This window comes from Hypomesus nipponensis, chromosome 19, assembly GCF_054491055.1.
Source record: "Hypomesus nipponensis isolate SF chromosome 19, ASM5449105v1, whole genome shotgun sequence".
In the NCBI taxonomy this organism is placed as follows: Eukaryota; Metazoa; Chordata; class Actinopteri; order Osmeriformes; family Osmeridae; genus Hypomesus; species Hypomesus nipponensis.
Window position 1 is genome coordinate 2,718,426 of NC_140379.1, and position 23,406 is coordinate 2,741,831.

The window sequence follows — 23,406 nt, forward strand, 5'->3', positions numbered from 1 at the left end:
ACTGGGGCCCAAGTAGCTATTACCGTTGCTGACTGGCAAAAGAAGAACTTCTGAACTAAACTTCAACCTGTTGTAGATTTCCTAAAAAGCTCATGGAATTGAATCAGTTCTGTTCGAGCACAACAAATACTAGGCTAAGAGGAGACAGCCTGTTCTGTGAGAAAATCCAGATTCAAAAGACAACTAAAAAATAATTTATTAACCTATACCTAATATATAAAAAAAAACATTTTTCATGGACTACTGGGATCTATGGTTATGATTGAATGTATGTAACGTTATGTATGTACTTGTGCGCCTTTTGCATGCATCTACTTATCTTCATCTGTGGTATTGTGTATCCTATAGTCTGTACCACTCCCCTTTCATGAATCATTAGCTCCCACCTATAAGCTTTCCTAGCTTCGTTGGGGGACCCATTCACTCTACCCAATTGATCTTGTACCCCAACTGTATTGTTGTAATATTTTAAGTGGTATTGTGAATAAATAAATACAATTCATAAACTCCCTTTATAGTCTATTAACTCACCGCCAAACAGCTACTCATTGACTTAAGTCACGTGTCCCAAAATAACAAATTGTAAGCGTGGATTTCAACTTGACTTTTATTTGACATTTACAGTAGAGGAAACAGAAAGACAATTTCATCTAATTTCCATTGAATCCTGGATCTTTCAAATCCTTGGAGGTTTTTCAACCTTTGAAACAAGTGGAAGGTCAGACACATTCACAGTCACCTAAGCTGTGCAGTGATAAATAAATTCTATTGGTCACGAGTCTGGGTGGGGGTGAGCCAAGGGAGGACCAGGGGAAGTCTTGCGTCTGGGAGTCCAGGGCTGGAGCCACATCTCATGTGGATGCCGACACCAGGCCAGCAGGGCCCTGTCCCAGCTGCTGTCCAGCCAAGAAGCTGCTCTCCAGCGGCTTGAAGCCCAGTTCCTCTACAGGGATCCCAAAGGCTCTGAGCTTGGCCTCGTATGTGCGCAGCAGGTCGTTATGGGACTAGGACACACGCGAGCACGTTAACACACAGTTCACACACAATTACACCAAATCGTACCGTACAATGCGTGTTTACGACACGCTTCTGTGTATGACGCCGTCAACCTCACCTTGCAGACCCGAGCCAGCTCATACTGCAGGTCTTTGATCGCTGTGTTCTTGGAGTCGAGCACGTCCTGTTGGGAAACAAGTGACAAGGTGTTTATCAGCATTGTGGGGGGGTCGAGACAGCTGCCAAGAACAGAGCATTAGTGAACCCAATTCCAGAATGCTCAGAACATGTGTGTGTGTTTGTGTATGAGAGAGAGAGAGAGAGAGAGAGAGAGAGAGAGAGGGAGAGAGAGAGAGAGGGGGAGGGAGGGAGAGAGGGGGAGGGAGAGGGAGAGGGAGAGGGAGAGGGAGAGGGGGAGGGGGAGGGGGAGGGGAGGGGGAGGGGGAGGGGGAGGGGGAGAAAGAGAGAGAGAGAGAGAGAGAGAGAGAGAGAGAGAGAGAGAGAGAGAGAGAGAGAGGGAGGGAGGAAAAATGAGTAAGTAAACATCCAAGCAAGCCAGTGAGTGAGTGAGTGAATGAGCGAGCAGGTGAGGGCTGTGTGTGTGTGTGTGTGTATGCGGGCACAGTACCTCCAGTTTTCGTGTGACCACGCTGAGGGCGGAGTGGTCCAGGTTGGAGGCAGCCAGGACCTCATTGAGCTGGGCCTCCTTCTTCTCCAGGCTGAGGGCCAGCGCTCCCAGCTTCCTCTCCAGGAGCAGGTTCTTGAAGCCGCTCTTCTGCTGCACCTCCAGGATGGCCTGGGTGAACTTCTTGTACAAATCGTCCCTCTCCACCTGAACCTGCATTGTGGGACAGGGGGTCAGATGGCTGAGTGGTTACGGAGTCTTATAGTTAATAACACTTATAGTAGGTTAGGGAGTATTCATCAGAAAGTTTCCGGTTCGATTCCCGGCCGTGCAAAATGACGCAAGGCTTCCCTCCGAGGCTACTTGCCTCGGAAGGAATGTCCCTGTACTTACTAAGTCGCTCTGGATAAGAGCGTCTGCTAAGTGACTAACATTTAAAATGGGACAGTGACAGTTCAAATGGCGGGACTTCTGCAGACGCTTTATCCAAAGAGAGACACTGATTTGTATTATGTACGATGTTTACAGGTGCGTTTTAAGACGGGCAGTTTGCAGTTGGTTTGTGACTGACAGTCTGCATGTACTGTAGGTCACGTGTGTGAATGTGTAAGGGTGACAGCCTGTGTTTGTACTTAATGTAATTTGTATTTTAAGAGCAGAATGTGAGCAGAAGATGTGTCCAATATCGTCCTGAAGGAAATTTAAGTATATCTGATTATGTCTTAAACGAACAGCAGACAATCAAGAAGTGCATTGTTCTAACAATATTTTGTCGGATCTCTGAATCTACAAGCGCTCTACCACTGAGAGACACCCATATTGTTGCCATGAGTCCTACAAAAAATTTGAGGTAAACAGCTTGTGTTACATTAAAGGAAAATGATTAACGCACTCTTTATTTAGTTTTACAAGCTACTCACCGAACTAAACCTCTGCTCCAGCACCTCGTGCTCCCATCTCAGGGCCTTCATCTCTTTGTCGGCGACCTTCAGACGTGCTTTGGCCCCCTGTCAGAGGAGACAGAAATCCTTTAAATCACTCCTGCCATCATCAACAAAAACAGTATACCAAGTCTTACACTGACAAAACTGGACATCTAACTGAGTGAAATAATCTTGTTTTTAAGATTTCAAATCTTTTTGGACTGGTTTCTAGTATGAAGGGCTTATGTAGTGACTTAAGTTAAGTAAACAACACTTATTTGAATAAATCTTACCAAATGAATGTTTCCTACTGCACTGGCAGCCACATTTATATGTTTCAAGCATAAGCAAGCTCAACTGATATTTTGACACTTAAATCTGACTTTTTTTTGCTGTGTACGGTTCTCGAGAGCAACTTCGCGTCCATTACGATGCAAAAACAGCACGGCTCAGATGGATGAGTCATCTCCGCGTACTCTGGTGTGGGTTTAAGCTATTACACTGTATGTGACCTCCATTTTGGAAACGCGATCCCAGACATCCAGTGTTGGAGCTGTTACCCACCGCCAGGGAGGCCTTGTCTTTCTCGTAGTTGGCCAGCTGTTTCTGGAGATCAGCCACCGCCTCCTTGGCTCTCTGCAGCGGTTCCGTCAGACGCCTGTTCTGGAGTAGCACCTCCGCCATCTCCTTCTCCAACCTCTCCTCTTTCCTCTTCATCTCCTCCACTTGTTCCTGAGAGACACACACACACACACACACTCGCATTTGAAGCCACAATGATAAAACTGTGAAATAACCCTACTGGGCTGTGGGCGGTGTCGTTTCTCAGCTGGGGTCGTTGTTGTGGATACGACCAACCTTGAGCGAGTTGATCAGGGCCAGGTTGTTGAGTGTGATGTCATTGTAGTAGTTCTTGATGTCGCTGAAGGCTTTCTCGTGGTTCTTCATCAGAGTGTTGATCTGGTTGTCCTTCCTCTGGACGATTTCATTGGTCTCCGTCTTCCTCCTCAGATCCAGCTCCTGGCGCAGGACCTGCATCTTCTTCTCATACTTGGCCTCGATTTCTACTCAAGCAGAGGCAGCAGAAGACAGACGCAGACCCTTATTTGGCTTATTTATCTTTAAATATATAGGCTTTAGCATATGAGAGGTGGGGGCAGGTTTGACACCCAGCCTTACATTCTTCTTGTTTTATTATTTATTTCTGACAGAGATCGTGTGTCTGAGAGGACAGAGAGAGACAGAAAGAGAGAGGGGGGGCATGCGGTAAAGGGCCTGGACAGGAATCGAACCCGGGCCTCCCCCGTGAGGCGTCAGCCTACATGGTGCTGCGTGCTCGTCTACTGAGACAGTTTTTCAGTTGATATAAACACATCATCTCACCTCTTACTTGTCTCTCAAAGTTGTTTCTTGTTTTAGTTACTTCTTCCGCGTGTTTCTGATTGACGAAAATAACAGGAATCAAAGATACATTCAGACAGGAATTAAATAAGAAGGCACTGTACAAACTGTAAACTGAGTGTGATCATCTTGTTTTTAGATTTCTAATCCAGTTGGACTTGTTTCTAGTATAAATGGCTTATGTAGTGACTTAATTTAAACACATTATTTTAATAAATATTTTTAAAGTAATTGTGCTTACTGCACTGGCAGCCAAATGTTTTAAGCATAGGCAAGTTCATTATTGATATTTCTGCACTTAAATTCTAGGCCGCTCTTGCAGTGTGCATCCAATACCGACTCGACAGGCGTGACAGTGGAGAAACAAGTGATTGTGGGGACCACTAACCAGTTTAAGGCCTTTGACAAGGTTCTCATTGGAGAGCTCCTGTTCCTTACAGTCCACCTTCAGGTTGCGCATGCCCTTGCGAAGCTCGTTCTCCAGCTCGGACTGCTCCTTCTGCATGAGCTTGGTGGAGACCACACCCTCTGCCTTCAGCTCAGATATGCTGTTCTGGTGCTCGTAAAGAAGGTGTTTCACCTTCTGCTTGTAGACCTGGGAAGGCAAAATCAATAATCAGGTTTAAATTTGATTTTAGAAATGTTCCAAAAGGGAAGAATATTGCATTTTCTACAGCTTTTGGGCATTTCTGAGTCTGTGTGTGTGTGTGTGCGGGCGTGCGTGCGGGCGTGCGTGTGCGTATGTGTGTGCAGGTGTGTATGTGTGTGCGGGTGTGTGGGTATGTGTGTATGTGTGTGTGTGCGGGCGTGCGTGTATGTGCGGGTGTGTGTATGTGTGTGTGTGGGTAGGTGTGTGTGTGTGTGTATGTATGTGTGTGTGTGTGTGTGTGTGTGTGTGTGTGTGTGTGTGTGTGTGTGTGCGTGCGTGCGTGTATGTGCGGGTGTGTGTGTGTGTGTGTGTTACCTTGATCTCTACTTGGTGGCGCTCCTCTGCCTCCTCCATTTCCCTGTCCCTGTTCCTAAGGTCTGCCTTCCTCTCATCCAGGTGCCTCTTGGTGATCTCCCAGAAGGTGTGAATCTTGTCCCTCTCTAGCTGGAAGTAGTTCCTCTCCTCTCTCTCCCTGTCCAGCTCTTCGCGGAGTCGCACAATGTGCTCCTCGAGCTGCAACAGCAAAGAACAACCGTCTCAATGTTATGTTGTCCTTGGTTTGTCGGTCGATGTATGTGTAGCAGTGTGACGTTGATCCACCTAGATTATGCACTAAATTGCACACAAGGACCAATTCAAATAGGTCAGGTCTAGAGGGGATGTTAATAATTTGATGATAATAATAATAATTCTGTGTTTTTTAAATTTAATTACAGATGCATAGCTAAGGTTAATTTTTGGTCTAGAGACACTTTTTCATTTCTATATTGTACATACTTATTGTTCTCTTCGGCCTGACCTTAGGCTAGCAAGGTACGCGGTCCTTCGCTCCGAAATTTGTTCAATATAAAACAGTGGTAATGTTACACAATGTGTTGTTATGCAAACATAAGTTTTGTGGACAATATAAAGATTTATATTAACAAGTTTCACCGAGCTCGCATACTAGGGTACCTATTGTAATATGATGGTAATTGGGGACAGTGTTTAAATGAGTTTCCATGTGCTCACGCAGTTGCCCGAGGGCTGTGATTGGCACCAATGGCAAACATATTGTGTGTTGTCTGTCTCTTCGTGTTCAGGTAAGTCTTTTATTTTGTCCGAATGATGTTGTATATAATTGTACTTTTATTGTGTGGTGTGCTGTTGTGTACTGAATGTCCATGCAGCACCTTGTATTTCGTTTAAGTTCGCTTGGTCTCTTCGGCTTGACCTTTGGCTAGCAAGGTGCAGAGCTGTGATTTGCACTAATAGTGTGTTGTCTCTTCGTGTGCAGGCAAATAAAAATAACTAAACCAGCACCAGTTGCGGCAGTTTCCAACCACGCTACATCAGCATGAAAGTCTAGAAATGCTGTGCTTCCTTACGATCATTTGAGCTAAAATGACTTCTGTGGCAGGCTAGAGAACTGGTTCAAGATACATTACAATCAACTTCAGCAAACGCGTCTATAGTACAGTATAGCTAGCATAAGCTATCTAGCTATCCGCCTATATGTCGTATAACGTTACCTGCTCCTTCGACATCTCTTCTGTGGAAAGGCCATCGACTACCGTTGGCGTCTTGCCCTTGGCAGGTTTGCCTGCACCTTTCTTTTTAGGTGGCTGGAAATACAAGATTTACAGTTCACGTCAGATACTGTAGTGATCTAGCAGGAGCTCGGCTAGCACAGGCGTAGCACAGGATACTGGAGCTAACAGCTAGCAATAGCATAGGGTATGTATGGGCAAACAGACCGCACAGTTCATGAAGACTACCATGTACTTACCATTGCTATTTTTTGCGACCAGACTCACATATATATATATATATATATATATACACACAATATAGTCTACACTCACAAGAGTGGGCTAGCACATTCGTTAGCATGCATCCATTTGTTTGAATCCCAAACGTCAACAAAGTATTGTCATGGCAACTTGGTTTGCCACGTTTTGTACGTTGTCTGTGTAGCATAGTGGCGGGGTGGAGAAGTACCCCACTACTTGGAAGGTAGGGAGACGAAACCATAATCACATTAATTCCACCGAATTTGTAGGCAGGGGAAAAGTCAAGCAGGTACCTATAACACCCCACAGTCAAATAGTGTTATTAAGGTAATACTAAATGTACTATTTTACAACTAGATTTATTACTACAGTAGTACAGGGAAAATGTTTGTTTCTCCTAAATTTGGTATAACTGGAATTCCTTGTCTTTTCACTGACCCAGAAAGCTGAAAAAGTTGGAAATCAATCGGACTACGTTTTTACCCGGTTTCAAAGCGGGGAAAAATAAATTTTGTTTCCGCCCGGTTTCGAACCGGGGACCTTTCGCGTGTGAGGCGAACGTGATAACCACTACACTACGGAAACAGATGCCTTCGCTTTACGAAATCACTTTAGTTCTTTATCTATGGTAGGCCACAATATGGGTGTAATACCTCAACGGCCTCTGGTAGTTTATTGTGGCGCTGTTGTTAAAGAAAAAGAAAGGTGACTCAGTCTATCTCCCTTTATTGAGCGAATGTACCCGAATACAACGACGAAAATTGTGTATAGAAGTATATATTTTATTTCCACAATTATAAATATAACTTTAGTCAGCAGTAAACAACATCGAGTCAACAAATCTGCAAAAATAACATAGGAAGATTAGTTCATGACAATTTTGCCGGGATTCGATGATGCGGAATGGTCTTCACCTCTGGGATAGTATTCTCAAGACCCTTTATTTCGTAGTTTTATTACATTATATTAATATAATTTACTAATAATATTCATCAATATTAGTTTTGCTGTAGGCTAATGTACAGCAATTAAGAGTTTGGCAGGGGTGCTTAGCCCAGTTATAAAGGACAGGAAGATTGCTTGGTCAAAGCTGACTGTTGGTGTCGCTTCGCAAGAAAGGGTTACCGAAGGGCAGCAGGTGGTTGTACTTGGGCGTGATGGAGATGTGGACTGCAGCCGTGTGCAGGTCGTGGCACACTATGCGGTGAAGCGCTGAGCTCCCCTTTTCCGTTTCCTGGAGGCTTGCATCTGTGATCTTGTTCACGTCTATCTGGCCGGAGCCATCTTCTGGGTACAAGGAGTCACCTTTGAGAGAAAAGCGGAAAACAGAGTCAGTGTGTGTGTGTGTGTGTGTGTGTGTGTGTGTGTGTGTGTGTGTGTGTGTGTGTGTGTGTGTGTGTGTGTGTGTGTGTGTGTGTAGCTCGTTTATCTCGGGAACCGGGCACCTTTATGAAGTTAAATTTCCCACTTTACCAATTCTTCACCAAAGCAATTGAGCAGAGTGACAGATTACGTTTTATATCAAGGTGTATAGAAGGGAGCATCTGAGCACCTGGGAGGAGTGATATGTAGACGTTGTCGGTCACCAGGCGGACAGGTAACCACTGCTCACAGCCCTCGCTGCCTCTCCGGCTGGCAAAGTTGTGCAGATGAGCCAAGGAGGGGAAACGACACATTCGGCTGAGGTCGTAGAACTGAGGTGGGGCAATCCACAGCTGGCGGCCCAGAAATCTATGGAGTATCTCTGAAGGTGGCGACCACTGAACCATACAGACAAAGATAGCCGTTAGCTAATATTTGTTATCTCCCCATTTTAAACGTCTGACTGACAGGTTGACTACTTTACGGGTAGCCTAGGTTTCATGTGGGCCTATCTAATAGCAGGTTGTCTTAGACTAAAACGTTTATTAAGCAAAAGGTAACTTAAGTCAGGGAATCCACATTTAAGGAAACTACGGAATTACCTTAAAATGCACAATCTCCTTCTCGTCTTGGAGGGTGTCCGGAGTCTCTTCCAAGCAGCACATGAAGAATGCAGTATCGTATCTCCTTTGCTTCTCATAGACGCCAGAAGGGGTCAGCCAATTACCCCATTCGTGCAATGCCCAAATGTTAGGCAAACATTCCAGCTCTCTGCACATTCTGATAAAGTTCGATGGATTCTTATTAACCAACGCTCTCCACTTAGCGAGTTCGCTCTTGTCACACAGCTTGTGTACTCTTGTCAATTCGGTCTGGTTTTGACTACTCGTATTCTCAATTTTTTTTAGCAAACTATTTTCCTCCTCTTTAGGCACCGCCAGGAGCACGCCAGATTCCTCGAATGTCTCACGAACGGCGCATATTCGAAACGCCACATCTCCTGGGATTGGAGAACCGAGTTTCATTCTATCCGTAGCGAAAATGGGAGGTCTGGTTGCCGGTGGCTGTTTGACAATTCCTAAACCAAAATTTGGCGAGCGCCGAAAAGCCTTGAATATGTCCAGCCATTCGCTAGAGAAATCAGAAGGTTCTACCAACCCTCCCGGGAAGACATAAGCATTAGGCATAAATCCACTTTTACCGCTTCGTTTCAACAAAAGTACATCATAATCGAAGGTGGATTCGTGTGGAAAGTTTGACAGTCCTTCAATTCCTGTTTTAGGTGTAGAGGTGCCTTTATCGAGGCACCTTGAAAAACCATCTGAAAGTTTGTGCCTCGTACCCGCAGATATAATGACAGTCGCTGCCTCCTTCCAGTGTTTAAGAGCTGTATTCATCCTCGGCAACGAATGTACTAATTTTCCATTTCCAAAATGCTTCAAGAACTGTGTTGTTTTGAAGGAAATTACATAGCAGGAAATCAAAGAAGAGCGAAGGAAAGTATGACAGCTCATGAAGAAGTTAGGGGTGCCATCTACCGACCTGGCTGACTTTGAGAAAGCAAAAACGCAAAGAACATGACTAATTGGATTCATTGTAAAATTTACAGTTTGAACTGGTCTGTAATCCATTTTTCTTTCATTCTCGTACAATCAAAAATACAGAAGATTTACACTGCAATAGTAGCACAACATTAAAAACAGAGAGAACAAAGAGGTCTGTATTCTTTTAAACTTACAATATTTGCAGTAAAACGTTAGTATACACAGTGCTTGAATGTGGTATCAAACATTTCATTAAAACTAAACCATGAGGGGAAAAAAACTAAACTAACAAAAAAGTCATGGGCATTTTGAAAGCTTTATAGGTTTTTAGTATCTTCCTATAGTGTAAACAAAAGACTGCTGGCAGTTCATACTTGGACAGACAATGAAAAGGACCAGACCAGAGGGGAAGGAATTGCAGTTCAAGCCAGATTAAATAGCCCCAGAATTAAATGTACATTCATTTCATTCATCAGAGGGATCCCTGTTGCATCCAGCATGAGATCTAGACTATTCCTCTGGCTTGTCCGAATATTCTGTTCAGTGGAAGAGCAGTCTAGATATCCACTAGTTGTCCATTAACGTCCATTCATCTTCGTCATTCAATTTTGTCTGGGGGGACCACTTCCATCAGCAGCTGCAGGTGCTTGGTGATGGGCCCTACAAAAATCAACGGTTAAATGTGTCCAAATGACAAAACCTCAGATACAAAGAGTGTCTTTAGCATAAATAGCATAAGGACTTGCATAAATCTAAACCTAAAACAGTGGTATCATTGAGATTTCAAATGTGCCTGGTCACCTTTTTAAAAGACAAGACCATCCATATAAGAGGCTAGCGGAGTTCATATACAAGTATTAATAAAAATAATGTAACCTATTATTAAACGCTTTCATCCAAAGCGACATACAGAGAGGAATTAGAACATGCAACCTCTAGATCTGATCAAACCATCTAACCATTGAGCTTAACTCATCTAACATCGATGTCTCAGACTGAGAGCTGGGCAACGAGGACTGATGACACATACTCATGACTTTGCGTGTCCAGCCGAACTTGCGGTGGACAAAAGGGAAGTATAGCAGCAGGCCGCTGACGATGAAGATGGTGCAGTAGAGATACTCCAGCTCTGGTTTGTCTATGATGGGGGCTAGGACAAGGTAGCAGGATACGATCACCACCAGGAAAGCGATGGCTATTGGTACCTGAGCAAGCACAGAAACACGTCAGCGTTTCATCTATGAGGGAGAGCATCTGGGATGGATTTGAATTGGTTTTAGAATGTTTTAAAAACAGTTTTTATTAATATATTCGTTAAAATAACATTTGTTATTTGTTAAAATAACATTTGAGTGTTTTTAACTCTTAGGGGTGTGAAATTGAATGATGTATGACATGTTAAATATCCAGGATGTGCGTTTCGTGTTCTGGAAATTAGAGTTTTCCCTCTTGTCGTTGTTTTGTCGTACCTTGACTGGCCTGGGAAGTTCCTTCCTGGTGAAGCGCATGACGATGAGAGCAAGAGCCGTTAGACCGTAGAACGCCCACTGAGCAAAGCTGAAGTAGTTGATAAGACTGTTAATGTCTGCTGGGACAGTGTACAGAATAGCCAGAATCCCCTAGAATTGCAACAAAAAAAAGATAGAAAAGTGAACTCTTCCTAGTGAATCACATGGTCCTGGGACATGACTTTAAGATGGTAATGCCGATATGACTGTCTGGATGAGTGCGGGTGGAGACTAATGGGGATTATTAAACCGGGAGGACTCACGTTGAAGATAAGGGCAGGGGATGGAGTGTAATACCTCGGGCTGATGTATGACAAGATCTTTACCATGTGACCTTCTCTTCCAGCCACATAGGTCAACCTAAGAGGAATTACAGCGCATTTCATTTAGACCAATCAGAAACGTCTTTGTACGCCAACATGCCTCAGACAACAGGAGCCTTTTGATTGAGTCTCTCAAAATGCTGGATAAGAGCGTCTGCTAAATGACTCAATATAAAAATGCCTGCCGGTAAATTCCCTCACCTGCCGGCGGTGAAGCAACTTCCGTTTCCCGCCCCGAAAGTGGAGAAGACCACAAAGAGAGGGACAACCCAGGACATGGGGTAGAGTACTCGGTCACCAAAAGTCTAAAGGGGACGTAAATCAAACTGTCAGAAGAGACATGGGTTCAAGGCAATGTTTGTTTTACAACCCTAAACCTGTTTGGTTGAGCCCTGAAGAAGAAATCGTCTTACTCCACTAATGGTGTGGTTTCCATCTAAGCTTGATGTTTATATGCATTTGTCAGTGTAATGATAGCAACAGCAGACAATAAATATTACTCAATAATTGAATCGATCATAAACACGAGCTCTTGTTGCACCTCAACGGTGGGTCACAATGACCCGAAGGCAGCACAAGGGTTAAGCTATAAAGGCTCTCTGATGCTCAAAGGATTCAAGGATTTCAGAACACAACAAAGTGTTTCTTCAAATACAAAATAGAGCAAATCCTCAACCACAGACGACACAGTTATCATGCATCTGTCAAGCTCAGCCTATCAAAAAGCCTTCTCCAGCTGGGGGAACCAAATACCCAGGGCCCTAAACGCCAGCTTCTGAACGGCCCATAGTCAAACTGAAATTGAACTGATAGCATGCTCCTCCATGCCTGTCCTTCTGTAATCAAAGTGAATGGACACAAAGAAACACAGAGCGTAATACAAGGGCACTTGCAACGAATAGTCAAAACAGCCAGTAAGATCATTGGAGCTGATCAGGTATCTGTAGCCCAATTGAGCCCAACAATCTTAGTCTTAAAAAGACAGAACAAATTATAAATGATTCAACCCACCCTCTTCATCAAAATGTCTTAAGAAGCAACAGGTCAAGTGGCAGAGTACTGCAGAGGAAAATTTGGACCACAAGGTACAGCAATTCTTTTGTGCCTTCAGCAATAAGGCTGTACAACAATCAGCTAGCATTCAGCTAGTTAATTTATTTTCTTATATATTTAATATGGTACAATGTTAACTGTTTTTGTATTTAATGCTTTTGTATTTATGTATTCATGTATTTATGTTTTTATTTGTATGCAGCAGGCTTTCTAACAATGGAGCGTGTAATGGTGACCATATGAATTTCCTACTTGTGGATAATAAAGTTTACCTTGACCTTGACGTTGAAGAATAATACAATACATGGTTCCAATAAAGCATGTTTGGGACTACGGGTCATGTTTAACAGAGATGAAAGGTCAGTCTTTTCAATTTCTCGCACACCCTTGACCCCTTGTGAATGCTGTTACCAGGGGAACGACCCTGAACAGGCAGCCCTGAGTGGAGCAGAGCATCAATCGCCATGATGGCGTTATCATTACCACGGCGACGGCTGGAGACTGTAACAGTTCTGTGGCGGACATGGCACTGAAGTAGGCAATGTTGACCAGCACGTAGCAAACTGACACCAGAGGAATCCCGATGATGATGGACAGGGGAAGATTCCTAGTGGAGATCAACAATTATTTTAAGGTAGATTCTGCAAAATAAACCCACTTCGACATAGCTCAATTGCAGAATGAACCTTCACTCACCTAAATGGGTTTTCCAGTTCCTCAGTTATGAAGTTCAGTTGGTTCCTGAAGGAGAAACAGTTGATGGTGTCACCGTGTCATTCTTTTCCAGACAAGACTAAACAAAGAACTTAAAGTCATAAAACATTACAGTAAGTGAAGAAGTGATAAGAATTGACAGAAGGTCTTACCACCCATCGTAAGCCCAAAGGCCGTTGTAAAACGCAAGTCCAATGTTGCCAAAAGAGGTCGATGACCCTTCAAAGGCATTTGACAGATTCTGTGTGTTCCCTGACACACACAAACACACGTGGTTATAACTCCATGTAATAAATACATATTTTTTGAAATATTTTCTTAACCATGAACAGAATACTGTTATTAAATGTTTACTGTTGTCTATAGAAGCAAATCAATGACAATGTTTTCAATTGAATACTTAATATTGAAATGTAAATACCACAAAATTAATTGGTTTTGATTTCACTTCTTTTTTTTCTTTTTTTTTTACAAAAATCTGATCCAAAAATTCAAAGTTCAGAAATTCAGGTTGGTCAAATTCAAACAGCAAAATTCAGATCCCAAAAAATGCAGCAGTTTTGCAATATTTTTTTCAGAATATTTTTTTCATGATTTTTTCTTTACATTTAAATAAATTAATATTTCAATCATAAAGAGGTGAATACAAAACCAACAAATCTGGTTTAATGTTTACATTTCTATATTAAGTATTCAATTCCTTCAAAATTCAAAACATTCTGCCACTAATTTGTTTCCATAGTCGTCTCTCCTAAATTCCGACAGATTAGGATCTGCCTACCTTGGGCCAACAGCACAATGCCAGACACCACAATGATAAGGATGATGAACAGTTTGGCTGCGGTAAAGAAGTTTTGGACGTAACTGGCCAGCTTGACACTAAGACAGTTGACCAGTACTATCAATACTGAAGGATGAAGGAGGAAAAAAAAACGAGTCAGGAAAGAGTTGAGTAGAAACCCAGTTTGCACACGTATCCAGTGAGCTACTGAGGCACTCCTTGAGCAACAATTCTTGGACAAAAAAGTAGAAAGTATATTAAGACTCACAGATGCAAGCTGCAGCCAGACACTTAGTGACGACGACCGGAGGCTGGCATCCCGGGTAGAACGGAGTGGATGCGTACTCCGCGAAGCTGAGGGCGATGATGGCAAAAGAGGAGGGCTTTAGGACCATGATGGTGGTCCAGGAGTACAGGTAGGCCACGATGGACCCAAAGGCCTCCATCAGATAGGGGTACTCTCCCCCCGATTTAGTAATCATGGTGCCCAGCTCCGCATAGCACAGTGCACCTAGAGGGAGAGGGGGGAGGGAGAGGGAGAGGGAGAGGGAGAGAGAGGGAGAGGGGGGAGGGAGAGGGAGAGGGAGAGGGAGAGGGAGAGAGAGAGAGAGAGAGAGAGAGAGAGGGAGAGGGAGAGGGAGAGGGAGAGGGAGAGGGAGAGGGAGAGGGGGGAGGGAGAGGGAGAGGGAGAGAGAGAGAGAGAGAGAGAGGGAGAGGGAGAGGGAGAGGGAGAGAGATTACAGTCACAGATAGACAGGATGGGATTTCCCTCGTTGACTCCTGGTAACTCTGCTGAGTTTGTGTCAGGTTGATTAAGCCTCCCTCTTCTAGGTCTTGTGGGATTTAACACACTGACACAGTCTCTCCTACTGAGCTGTTATCCCATTCTTGGCATTTTTCCCAAGGACTAAACTACTTATTGTTATATGACTGAGAATAGCCACGTTTCAGAACAGGTCTAAATTGCAAAAACAGGTCAACGGCATAAAAACTGTTTTATCATTTCTACATGATCACAAACGATAAAATCCTTGACATCAAATCTGTCTGTTGTTTGGTTTCAGGATTGAAGAAAATCTCTTATTTATGACATACCTCTTCAGTTACTTTGTGGGTTATTTATGCGTTCTTTCATGTTTAGGGCTCAATAGCAAATATTTTTTCATGTAAATGGATTAGCCTTTTCTGTTTACTATGAATGTTTTTTTACTAAATTGTTTTGCAGACTGTTGTAGTATCTCCTCACAGTAGTCATGGATATCTTAGAAAAGACCAGCCCGGAGTGTGGCATGTGTGTTTGAACGTGTCTACACTTGTAAGTCTCCAGTGTGTGTGTGGGTGTGTGTGTGTGTGGTGTGTGTGTGTCGTGTCTCTCACCCAGAGTGGCCAGCAGTCCGCAGGCTGCCCATACACACAGGCATGGTCCAACCGCTCCCGAGCGCTCCAGCACGGCCTTGGGAGAGATGAAGATCCCCGAGCCGATCATGGTGCCCACGATCAGGCAGATGCCGCTCAGTAGACCCACCTGGAGAGAGACAGGAAGTGGTCATCCAGACAGGATGTGGCTTAGGATGACGACTTCCTGCTGCTCTCCCTTAATGTGTCTCCTCTCCCCATCAAGGACTGACCTTTTCTTCAGTATAATACCAGACAATAACATTTGAACTATTTGGGGATGTAAAATGAGGAATAAAGCTGATATAGGGTGAAAATGATTTTGATGATGAATAGTACAGATGTGCTCCTTGCATTTTAACATTCTGTTTAACATTCATTTTAACACACAAAATCAAGTCCCTGAGTTGGTCAGACAATGTTTTCATATGGGCAATATTTAACCCACTGTCCCACAATAATATTGTGTCAAAACCCTTGTGGCTGAAGTCCCCAGAACTTGTTTAACCTATAAACTTAAACTTAATTGACTTTATTAAAGAAAATGTATATTAATTTGGTTCACATTGGCCATTCTTTTTGTTATCAAAGATCAATAAAGCTTGATGCACAAGCATTGACTCTGCTTTCCTAACTCTAAAACATGTTGCCACTCTCATGACATTCTGAGGTGTACTTGTTCAATGGCCGTGGAGCTTGACAACTCAACTTCCTAACGTTGGTGGCCTGCTTAGCATACTTAGATACTGAGAATCGATGTGCATGAACAACCCATTTCATTAACTAGGGTGCTCACTAAGTCCTCTGGACAAAAGGCCAACTTCCAAGAGGAAGAATCTGGAAGTAGAACAAGAGAACAAGTGACATCGATGGGTCGGGGCTGGGTGGGGGGTGGAGAAGTGTTGATCTAAATGGAGATGACAGTGGAAGGTACAGGCTGGTACCTCTGGGGTGAGACGGGGGCTGTGTGGGGCCGTGAGAGCGACTGTGTGTGTGTGTGTGTGTGTGGGGCCGTGAGAGCCACTGTGTGTGTGTATCTTGTGGTGTGAACATCCACTAAGGATACACTCTCCGGAGCTGAGACACTGGTGGCTATAACACACACTCACACAGAGACATGCAAGCATGCACACCGAGCATGCACACATAGATAGACATGCACGCATGCACGTGGAACACGTACACACACACACACACACACACTGAGAAAAAAGGCCCTTACTTCCTTCTGCAGCACTGTGGCCTTCACCTTCTCCTCTGTAGTGGGGGAGAAGGAGGCCATGCTGGGTTCAGCACCACTGTTCCCTGTATCCTTTCTCCTCCTCACGCTGCCCTCGTCCATGCCAACCTGCTGACACACACGCATGCACACATGCACAGACACACAGACAGACATACATAAACACACACACAAATTCTTGTAGAAATAACATACATGAGAAAAATAAAAAGAGACATTTTCATGGCTGTAGATCATTCAGCAACAAGACTGGCATGTTGCAACAGCAGATGTTGAATGAAGTTCATAGTGAACTGATTGGAGTTTTATGTCGAACGATACACGCCTCCAGTTGATTTGCCTTGATCGCAGAACAGCTGCGCCGCAACGTGCTAGCATTAGCACGTTCAGTTCTTCCGCAGTCACGTCCAACACATCTCTTGGGGCAACCTCACAGCTCTCGCAAAGGGGTGTCTGTTTCTAAGCAACAGCTGTTGAAACACCCATTTTGTGTGGAAACGGTGCATTGGAAGGGGTGGGGGTCGTTTCTGGGAAATGAGTGTTAAGCGTACAAAGTCCTATCAAAGGGTAATGGGTTGAGAGAAATCTGAATATCAAATCCCAGTACCACAGGTTGACGTGACCTCACGTGGTGCTTAGTGCTGGTCCGAGAGGACCTGATAGTACACTTGGCACAAGTGTGCAAGTCATACATTTACACCTTTCCACTAGTCCTGGTCTTCCAAGAGCAGTTGTGGCGTGGGCTAGAGGCTGGTTCAGACACCTCAGCATCGTCTGAGCCCTGAAGTTGATTCACCCACGAGACCACCCACTTCCTCCTCCTACTACTTGTGTGCTTTTAGAGGTATATTGACATGTCGTGTTGACCTGTCAATGGCTGCTGGCAGACAGGCGCCAGGGGATGGCAAACATGTACTGTAAGTGGGTGTAAATGAGTCATCAGCGCTCTGTCTGTCAAGGCCAAGCGCATCCCGTCGCTTGTTTTATGACATCACTTAAGTCAGGCTCTGATTATGTTCCTTGAAAAGAACATCAACTTACAGGTCATTAAAGTCAAACTAAGGACTTGTTTATCACTTGGCTGGCAAAAGACATTCTACGTTGTCTGGAACTGTGATCTGTAGACATTTGTGTTTTGTTTTTGTAGTTATAGTATATTAATATATATATATATATTAGTATATATATTTGTAATACTTACTCACCGTTTATGTGTTTTCAGCGGTTTGGTCTCAATACAGAAACTTCATCAGCTGTATTTGTTGACCCTGAAACACCCAACATGCCACAATGAAAATGTATTAACCACAGGTGAGTGTCCTCCTTCAGTCACTACTATTAGGTTTTTTTCTTCTTCTTCATACTCAGTAGTTTAAAGGACGATTTTGATGTCACAAGTCACACTAATACATGGAAACACACACACATACATCAAGTTTTTGTACTCTCACTCACTAACAGGTTTGAAGTGTAAAGTTCCTCTGCCCCCAGTGTGAGCTAGCCGGATAGGTATGAGCTAGCCGGACAGGTATGAGCTAGCCGGACAGGTATGAGCTAGCCGGACAGGTATGAGCTAGCCGGACAGGTATGAGCTAGCCGGACAGGTAGGAGCTAGCCGGACAGGTATGAGCTAGCCGGACAGGTATGAGCTAGCCGGACAGGTATGAGCTAGCCGGACAGGTATGAGCTAGCCGGACAGGTATGAGCTAGCCGGACAGGTAGGGGCTAGCTGGACAGGTAGGAGCTAGCTGGACAGGTATCAGCTAGCCGGACAGGTAGGAGCTATCCGGACAGGTAGGAGCTAGCTGGACAGGTATGAGCTAGCCGGACAGGTAGGAGCTTGCCGGACAGGTAGGGGCTAGCTGGACAGGTATGAGCTAGCCGGACAGGTAGGGGCTAGCTGGACAGGTATGAGCTAGCTGGACAGGTATGAGCTAGCCGGACAGGTATGAGCTAGCCGGACAGGTAGGGAGTGAGCTGTAAGGACCATGGTAGGGTTGAACACTGTTCACACAGCAAGCTACCGTGACAGCAACCAAAACAACACGTCTTGTCCAGGAGATGTTACAATGCCAAAAAACTGAACTTGCACACCTTGTTGTAAATATTCAATTGTGGTTTAACTTTATAAACAACAGCTCTGCTAAATCATTTACACAAAACGTGTATCTGCACATAACTTAAGAAAACAATGTTTTTTCTTGCTATTTCACATGCCTCTGCTTCCAAGTATTAGGAACAGACACTCACCTAAGTCAACAGCCCAGTGTTCCAGTCCTGAATCCAATACCAGTCTTATGGTAGTTTCTCACAGTCTGTCTGCCCTGGCTGTGACTGGACACATATAATGGGAGGGGCCTTAAGACTTCATCTGACTCCTATTGGAAGTTGGGCCCTGAAGAAGAGGGAGGGGGCCGCCCTATGCTAGAGAACACACCTCAGACTCACAATACCCCTTTGATAAGGACATCCGACACCCTGTGTGTGTGTGTGTGTGTGTGTGTGTGTGTGAGTGGATCAGAAGAGTAGCAGATATACTGTCCCCAAATGTGTACATCATGTGTACAGTTTGTCCTAACCCAGTAATTTTTGCATTCCTGTCGTAATGCTGTGATTTCCCCCAGGAGATTGATTAAGTACCTATACAATACCTTCCTACATCAGTCTTATCTCCGGGTTCCTTGACGTTGAACAGACTGGAGTTTTTTTAGTTAAACAAACATTAGGCAATACTCGACAACTCACCTCAAAACGTTTGTGTTCATTTGTTCATTTCTGCGTTATTGCACATTATGGAGTGTTGAAATAATCCAGAGAAACTGTAATGGTGGACTGTATAGTGGGGACAGAAATCTATATAAAGTGATAAAAGCTCAGTGTCACTACAGATAACTGACTGAATGTTCTTATACTCCGTGTTTAATCGTTTTACAGTGTTAAGATAAGAGATGCAATCTTCAGCTGCCACAACTAAAATATAATATTGATCAACAAAACTTTACAATAGTCCGCCTTGCTTGGCTCACGTGTATGAGAGGACCAACATTCCGGGTAGGGAGTAGTTTGTATAATAATTAGTAAAAGGATTACCCATGACACACGGTACAGTGTGATGCCAATGTTTATGAGATTTGCAAGGTTGAGAGTGTAACCTTGTTGTTGGACGATACTTTACAACACTTGAAGGTGTTGGCCAGTTGTAAAAGTATGTTCCAGCTGAAATGTGTGTGTGTGTGTGTGTGTACCAGAGATGTTTCAAATGTGTTCATTCAAGTGTATAGTGTAATTTCTCAGAATTCATGGACATATTTTTCAAAGGGCTGGTAGAATTGGAGTGCACATTTGTTTCAGTTTGAATAAATACTGTTTGTCCTCAAATCTGATGGGGTCAAAATTCTCTTGATCCAGACACTAAACGACATAGCCTAATTCCAAAACCAGGATACAGCAGGCGTGCTATCTGAAGCTATTTAATATTCAAATATGTACATATGTTAAGGTTTATAGGTCAGAGGAGGCCTGTTGATAAAATAGCTGTCTCTGTTGGTGGCAAGCGCTTGAAAACCGTTTTTAAAATTTTCTTACACAACCCACAAACTGTCATACTGACTGCCAGTAGGCAATCTCAGAATCGTCAAACGTTTCGTTTTTTAAGAGTAGAACGTTTCTCAAGCGCTGCCGCGCATCATGTCAGAGGCGCGTGTCGCCTCTCCTCTCCTCAGAAAACAGACTTTAACAGCTTTGTTGGCTACTTACCCCCAACTTCATTTAAATGTCGTGTAGACTAGTTTTCTGGGTATCTGTTCTGACTGTATCTCCTTACAAAGCGCTGTCACGACTTCAAACTTTGTCTAACTGGACAATTGTTCGTTTGGGTTGGCTCCACTTGAAGGCTCAAACTAAAGCTAAAGATTAATTAGGGGTTGAACTGAGACGGATTAGGACTGTGGGCTGAAAGAAAGTTGTTTGCATTTCGGTTTACCGCCGCATGTTTGTGAAAGGAACCGAAATTGAACAAACGTAGGCCTATTAGCCTATCATGCTAGGCCTACTCATAGTCTAATGTAGCTGTTGTAGTTCAGTCATTAATGCATTTGTTTTTTCACTGGGAGTAGGCGAAACGTAGTCAAAAGTTTGGACACATACGTGTACAGTATGTAGGGGTTTTTATATTGGCCAAACAACCAAAACCTTGCACCTCGAGCTAATGGAAGAGTAAACTGGACAGTGTATTCATGTTAACCAGAAATTGCGGTTATTTGGCTATGGGTTAAATCATGACATGTAGGCTAGGCCTAATAACACCGAAGATGAAAACAAGGCAAACGTGTTATGAACCTTTCTTAGACTACTCACTATATGAGAAGATGCAGGGGTGTCTTCCAGCTTAGCTATGTCATATTTTGGTATTGTTGAATGGAAATTAGTTTGACATTCACGAATAGACGTTTGCGTTCGCTTATCGTTTGAAGATCACTCTTGATTTTTGGGCAGATGATCATAACGGATGCATAGCCTACAGGCCTATGGTTGAGTCTTCAAATACGGCTAATTGAGTTTTTTTTTGCTGATGGATATTTCGTAGACGTCAATGTCTACTCCAAAAGTTGAATGTCTAGTCTGTACTGTGTTCGTTGGTAGTTGAACTTTAAAGGAATACTTGTACCCGTGGCACTAGGCCTGCCCGTATCAAATTTAACCTGGCAAAAACACCAAGTGGACCAAACACCGGCGGATGTTTCTTTGTTTACAGACCCATGAGCTATTGAAGAACCCCCTCTAAAACAAGCCCCCTCGAAAACTTATTGGGATAATAACGGATACTAGCCTAATCATATTTAATGTATAAATCAAGACCATTGTAGGAACGTGTTTTGTAAATTATTTTAAAATACCAGACAGAACACTTGTTATTGTTATTAAGAAACTTAATAGTGAGTGCTAAAATGTGTAAATCAATCCATTTTATAGTCGACATCTGTACGACTCCCACTGATGGTCAGAACTCTGAACTACATATGAACTCAATCACCCAGAGGGAGGGAGGGAGGGAGGGAGGGAGGGAGGGAGGGAGGGAGGGAGGGAGGGAGGGAGGGAGGGAGGGAGGGAGGGAGGGAGGGAGGGAGGGAGGGAGGGAGAGCGAGATGAGAGAGGGAGAAAGAGAGGTAGAGAGAGAGGGGGGGGGGGAGAGAGAGAGAGAGGGAGAGAGAGAGAGAGAGAAAGAAAGAGGTTTATGCTGATTGAAAACAATAGACGGATTTAAAGAAGCCCTGAAACCGCTAGTGGACAATAGTCTGTATTTACTATTGCCGTGCAGTCACATTCCTCACCAGAACGCACTGAAGTTACAGTAGTCATGAATACTTCCTTCAGATTCCTTTGAAACAAACATTAACAAGGTTTCTCATGACCAAACTTCATTCATGCCTAATGAGCTTTTAAACATAGTTGTGCCACTTGGTGTTTGTCAAATAAACTTGATTGAAACAAACCACCAACCTTCAGATTAGTAGCCCGCCTCCCTAACCTCTCAGCCATCTGACCCCCTGATACGAAACGCCTGTTCAGTTATTTACATTTTAACTGGGTTATCGATTACTTAGTTTAAAAATGACTGATTAAACAAATGTTCTCACCTGTATACAGAGTGAAAATTATACAATGACCCCCCCCCCCCCCCCCACCACCAACCTGTTGTTTTTACCTCTTTTGGGGGGATCCAAGTCTTAACTAGTGGGGTCCAGACCCCCGTAAGTCACATCCTGCTTGTATGTGCATTCCAATGCTTTACCACTAGATGTCAGTAATGCGCTTCAATATTTTGGCCGACTGCTGTTTAAAAAAAAAACAAGCCGCTTGATTTAATGTCAGGGCCGACCACATGATGAAGTTGTAATTTCACATAGCTGTTTGTTGTTTACTGCTAGTAAGTGCTGAAGTAAAAGTAGCACATTTCAGACGGGTCTGTTTTTAAGAAAAATGTTAACTAGCACGACTTTTGGCACTGGATATCCATCTGCCAATAAGAACCTTTGAACCTCCTTCACACATGCTCGTGCTTACACAGACAACATTAGCTCTTGTTTGCTCTGTCTGTCAATCTCTGTCTCACTTAACTATCTTCTCTACCTCTCTCTCTCCCCCTCACAGACACACACTTGGATGCACAAATAACCCCCTCCACACACACTGTGTAAAACACACACACACACACACACACACACACTTGTCATAACTCCATCACTCAGCCGGCTCATTGGCTCTACATTAGCTACAGATACACACAAAGCTGACTATATTGCACAAGTTCTATAATATCTGTCTGTATGCCTTCTTCTCACTTCAGTGTCATTTAACAGCTTTATTATCCAGCTGCTACAGGCCAACTGTCATCCTTGCATCCTGGAGCAACTAGATACCTATCCACCACCTGACCAGCCATGATTGAGTTTTCCTAAGGACAGTAAGTTGGTACTTACAAAGGTTTTAGGACAAACAATATATGCATACATGTACAATTACTTTTTCAAAGCCTTTTTTAATAGCTGTAGAGAAGGAGTCGACTGAACAGTGAGCTGCTATGACAACAGTGACCAATAGCTGAACAGACAGCAGTGACCGATGCTTGACGAGAACTCCTGCGTACTTCTATTCAGGTCGATGACACACACACACCTTCTTGCCTATGACTGACCAAACCATTTTCTCAAGAGCAAGTACAAGAGGTGTGACATCCACTAGGAAGATCATTGCGTTTATTATCGGACACAGCAATGCAGAGAAAATGTATCTGTTGTGAAAGTCTCTTTTCTTTCAGACGCAGACTATAATTACTCCACATTTTCCAGGCTGCAGGAACACAGAAAGGTCACTAAGCGATAATCCTTCCACAGAATGGTCCAACCATAGATATATATATACATGTGTATGTGTATATATATATCTATGGGTCCAACAATACCGCTGATCTATCTACAGACAACCCCCTGCCATTGTTTTGCTTTTCTTGCGGGTCAGACTGTGAACAGGAAGACTGTTTCCATTAACCAGGGGTTCTGACTGGTTTTTGGGTTTGGAGGAAATAAAACTATGCAACGTTCAGACTGTCACCAGATTCAGT

The 23,406-nt window shown here is 43.7% G+C and overlaps 3 protein-coding genes and 1 non-coding gene across 6 annotated transcripts; all 4 read right to left on the minus strand.

Annotated features, from left to right (window-relative positions):
* Positions 1 to 593: 593 nt before the first annotated feature.
* On the minus strand, positions 594 to 6,515 carry drc4 (dynein regulatory complex subunit 4). The gene is made up of 11 exons (XM_084682256.1): positions 6,363 to 6,515; positions 6,106 to 6,198; positions 4,910 to 5,107; positions 4,334 to 4,540; positions 3,928 to 3,982; positions 3,403 to 3,608; positions 3,109 to 3,276; positions 2,542 to 2,628; positions 1,625 to 1,834; positions 1,115 to 1,180; positions 594 to 1,004 (listed from the first exon to the last, which is right to left on the minus strand). Exons 1-11 carry the CDS (start codon positions 6,363 to 6,365, stop codon positions 852 to 854), a joined length of 1,446 nt encoding a protein of 481 aa, XP_084538382.1. The 5' UTR covers positions 6,366 to 6,515; the 3' UTR covers positions 594 to 851.
* Positions 6,516 to 6,878: 363 nt separating this feature from the next.
* trnav-cac (transfer RNA valine (anticodon CAC)) lies at positions 6,879 to 6,951 on the minus strand. The gene has a single exon. It is a non-coding gene; the product is annotated as a tRNA-Val (tRNA).
* Positions 6,952 to 7,127: 176 nt separating this feature from the next.
* nudt19 (nudix (nucleoside diphosphate linked moiety X)-type motif 19) lies at positions 7,128 to 9,855 on the minus strand. The gene is made up of 3 exons (XM_084682557.1): positions 8,331 to 9,855; positions 7,919 to 8,126; positions 7,128 to 7,671 (listed from the first exon to the last, which is right to left on the minus strand). The coding sequence occupies exons 1-3, from the start codon at positions 9,357 to 9,359 to the stop codon at positions 7,451 to 7,453; spliced, it is 1,458 nt and encodes a 485-aa protein (XP_084538683.1). The 5' UTR covers positions 9,360 to 9,855; the 3' UTR covers positions 7,128 to 7,450.
* Positions 9,350 to 21,022, minus strand: slc7a9 (solute carrier family 7 member 9). Of its 3 annotated transcripts, XM_084682555.1 has the most exons (15): positions 20,643 to 21,022; positions 18,537 to 18,620; positions 17,492 to 17,554; positions 16,269 to 16,394; positions 15,029 to 15,176; positions 13,920 to 14,162; positions 13,652 to 13,777; positions 13,023 to 13,122; positions 12,853 to 12,897; positions 12,640 to 12,763; positions 11,305 to 11,408; positions 11,044 to 11,140; positions 10,742 to 10,891; positions 10,303 to 10,477; positions 9,350 to 9,932 (listed from the first exon to the last, which is right to left on the minus strand). In XM_084682555.1, the coding sequence occupies exons 4-15, from the start codon at positions 16,386 to 16,388 to the stop codon at positions 9,871 to 9,873; spliced, it is 1,494 nt and encodes a 497-aa protein (XP_084538681.1). In that variant the 5' UTR covers positions 16,389 to 16,394; positions 17,492 to 17,554; positions 18,537 to 18,620; positions 20,643 to 21,022; the 3' UTR covers positions 9,350 to 9,870. The 3 variants fall into 3 exon arrangements, with proteins under 3 accessions (XP_084538681.1, XP_084538680.1, XP_084538682.1); XM_084682554.1 differs by lacking the exon at positions 18,537 to 18,620; XM_084682556.1 differs by lacking the exons at positions 18,537 to 18,620; positions 20,643 to 21,022 and adding an exon at positions 20,043 to 20,635.
* Positions 21,023 to 23,406: the final 2,384 nt, after the last annotated feature.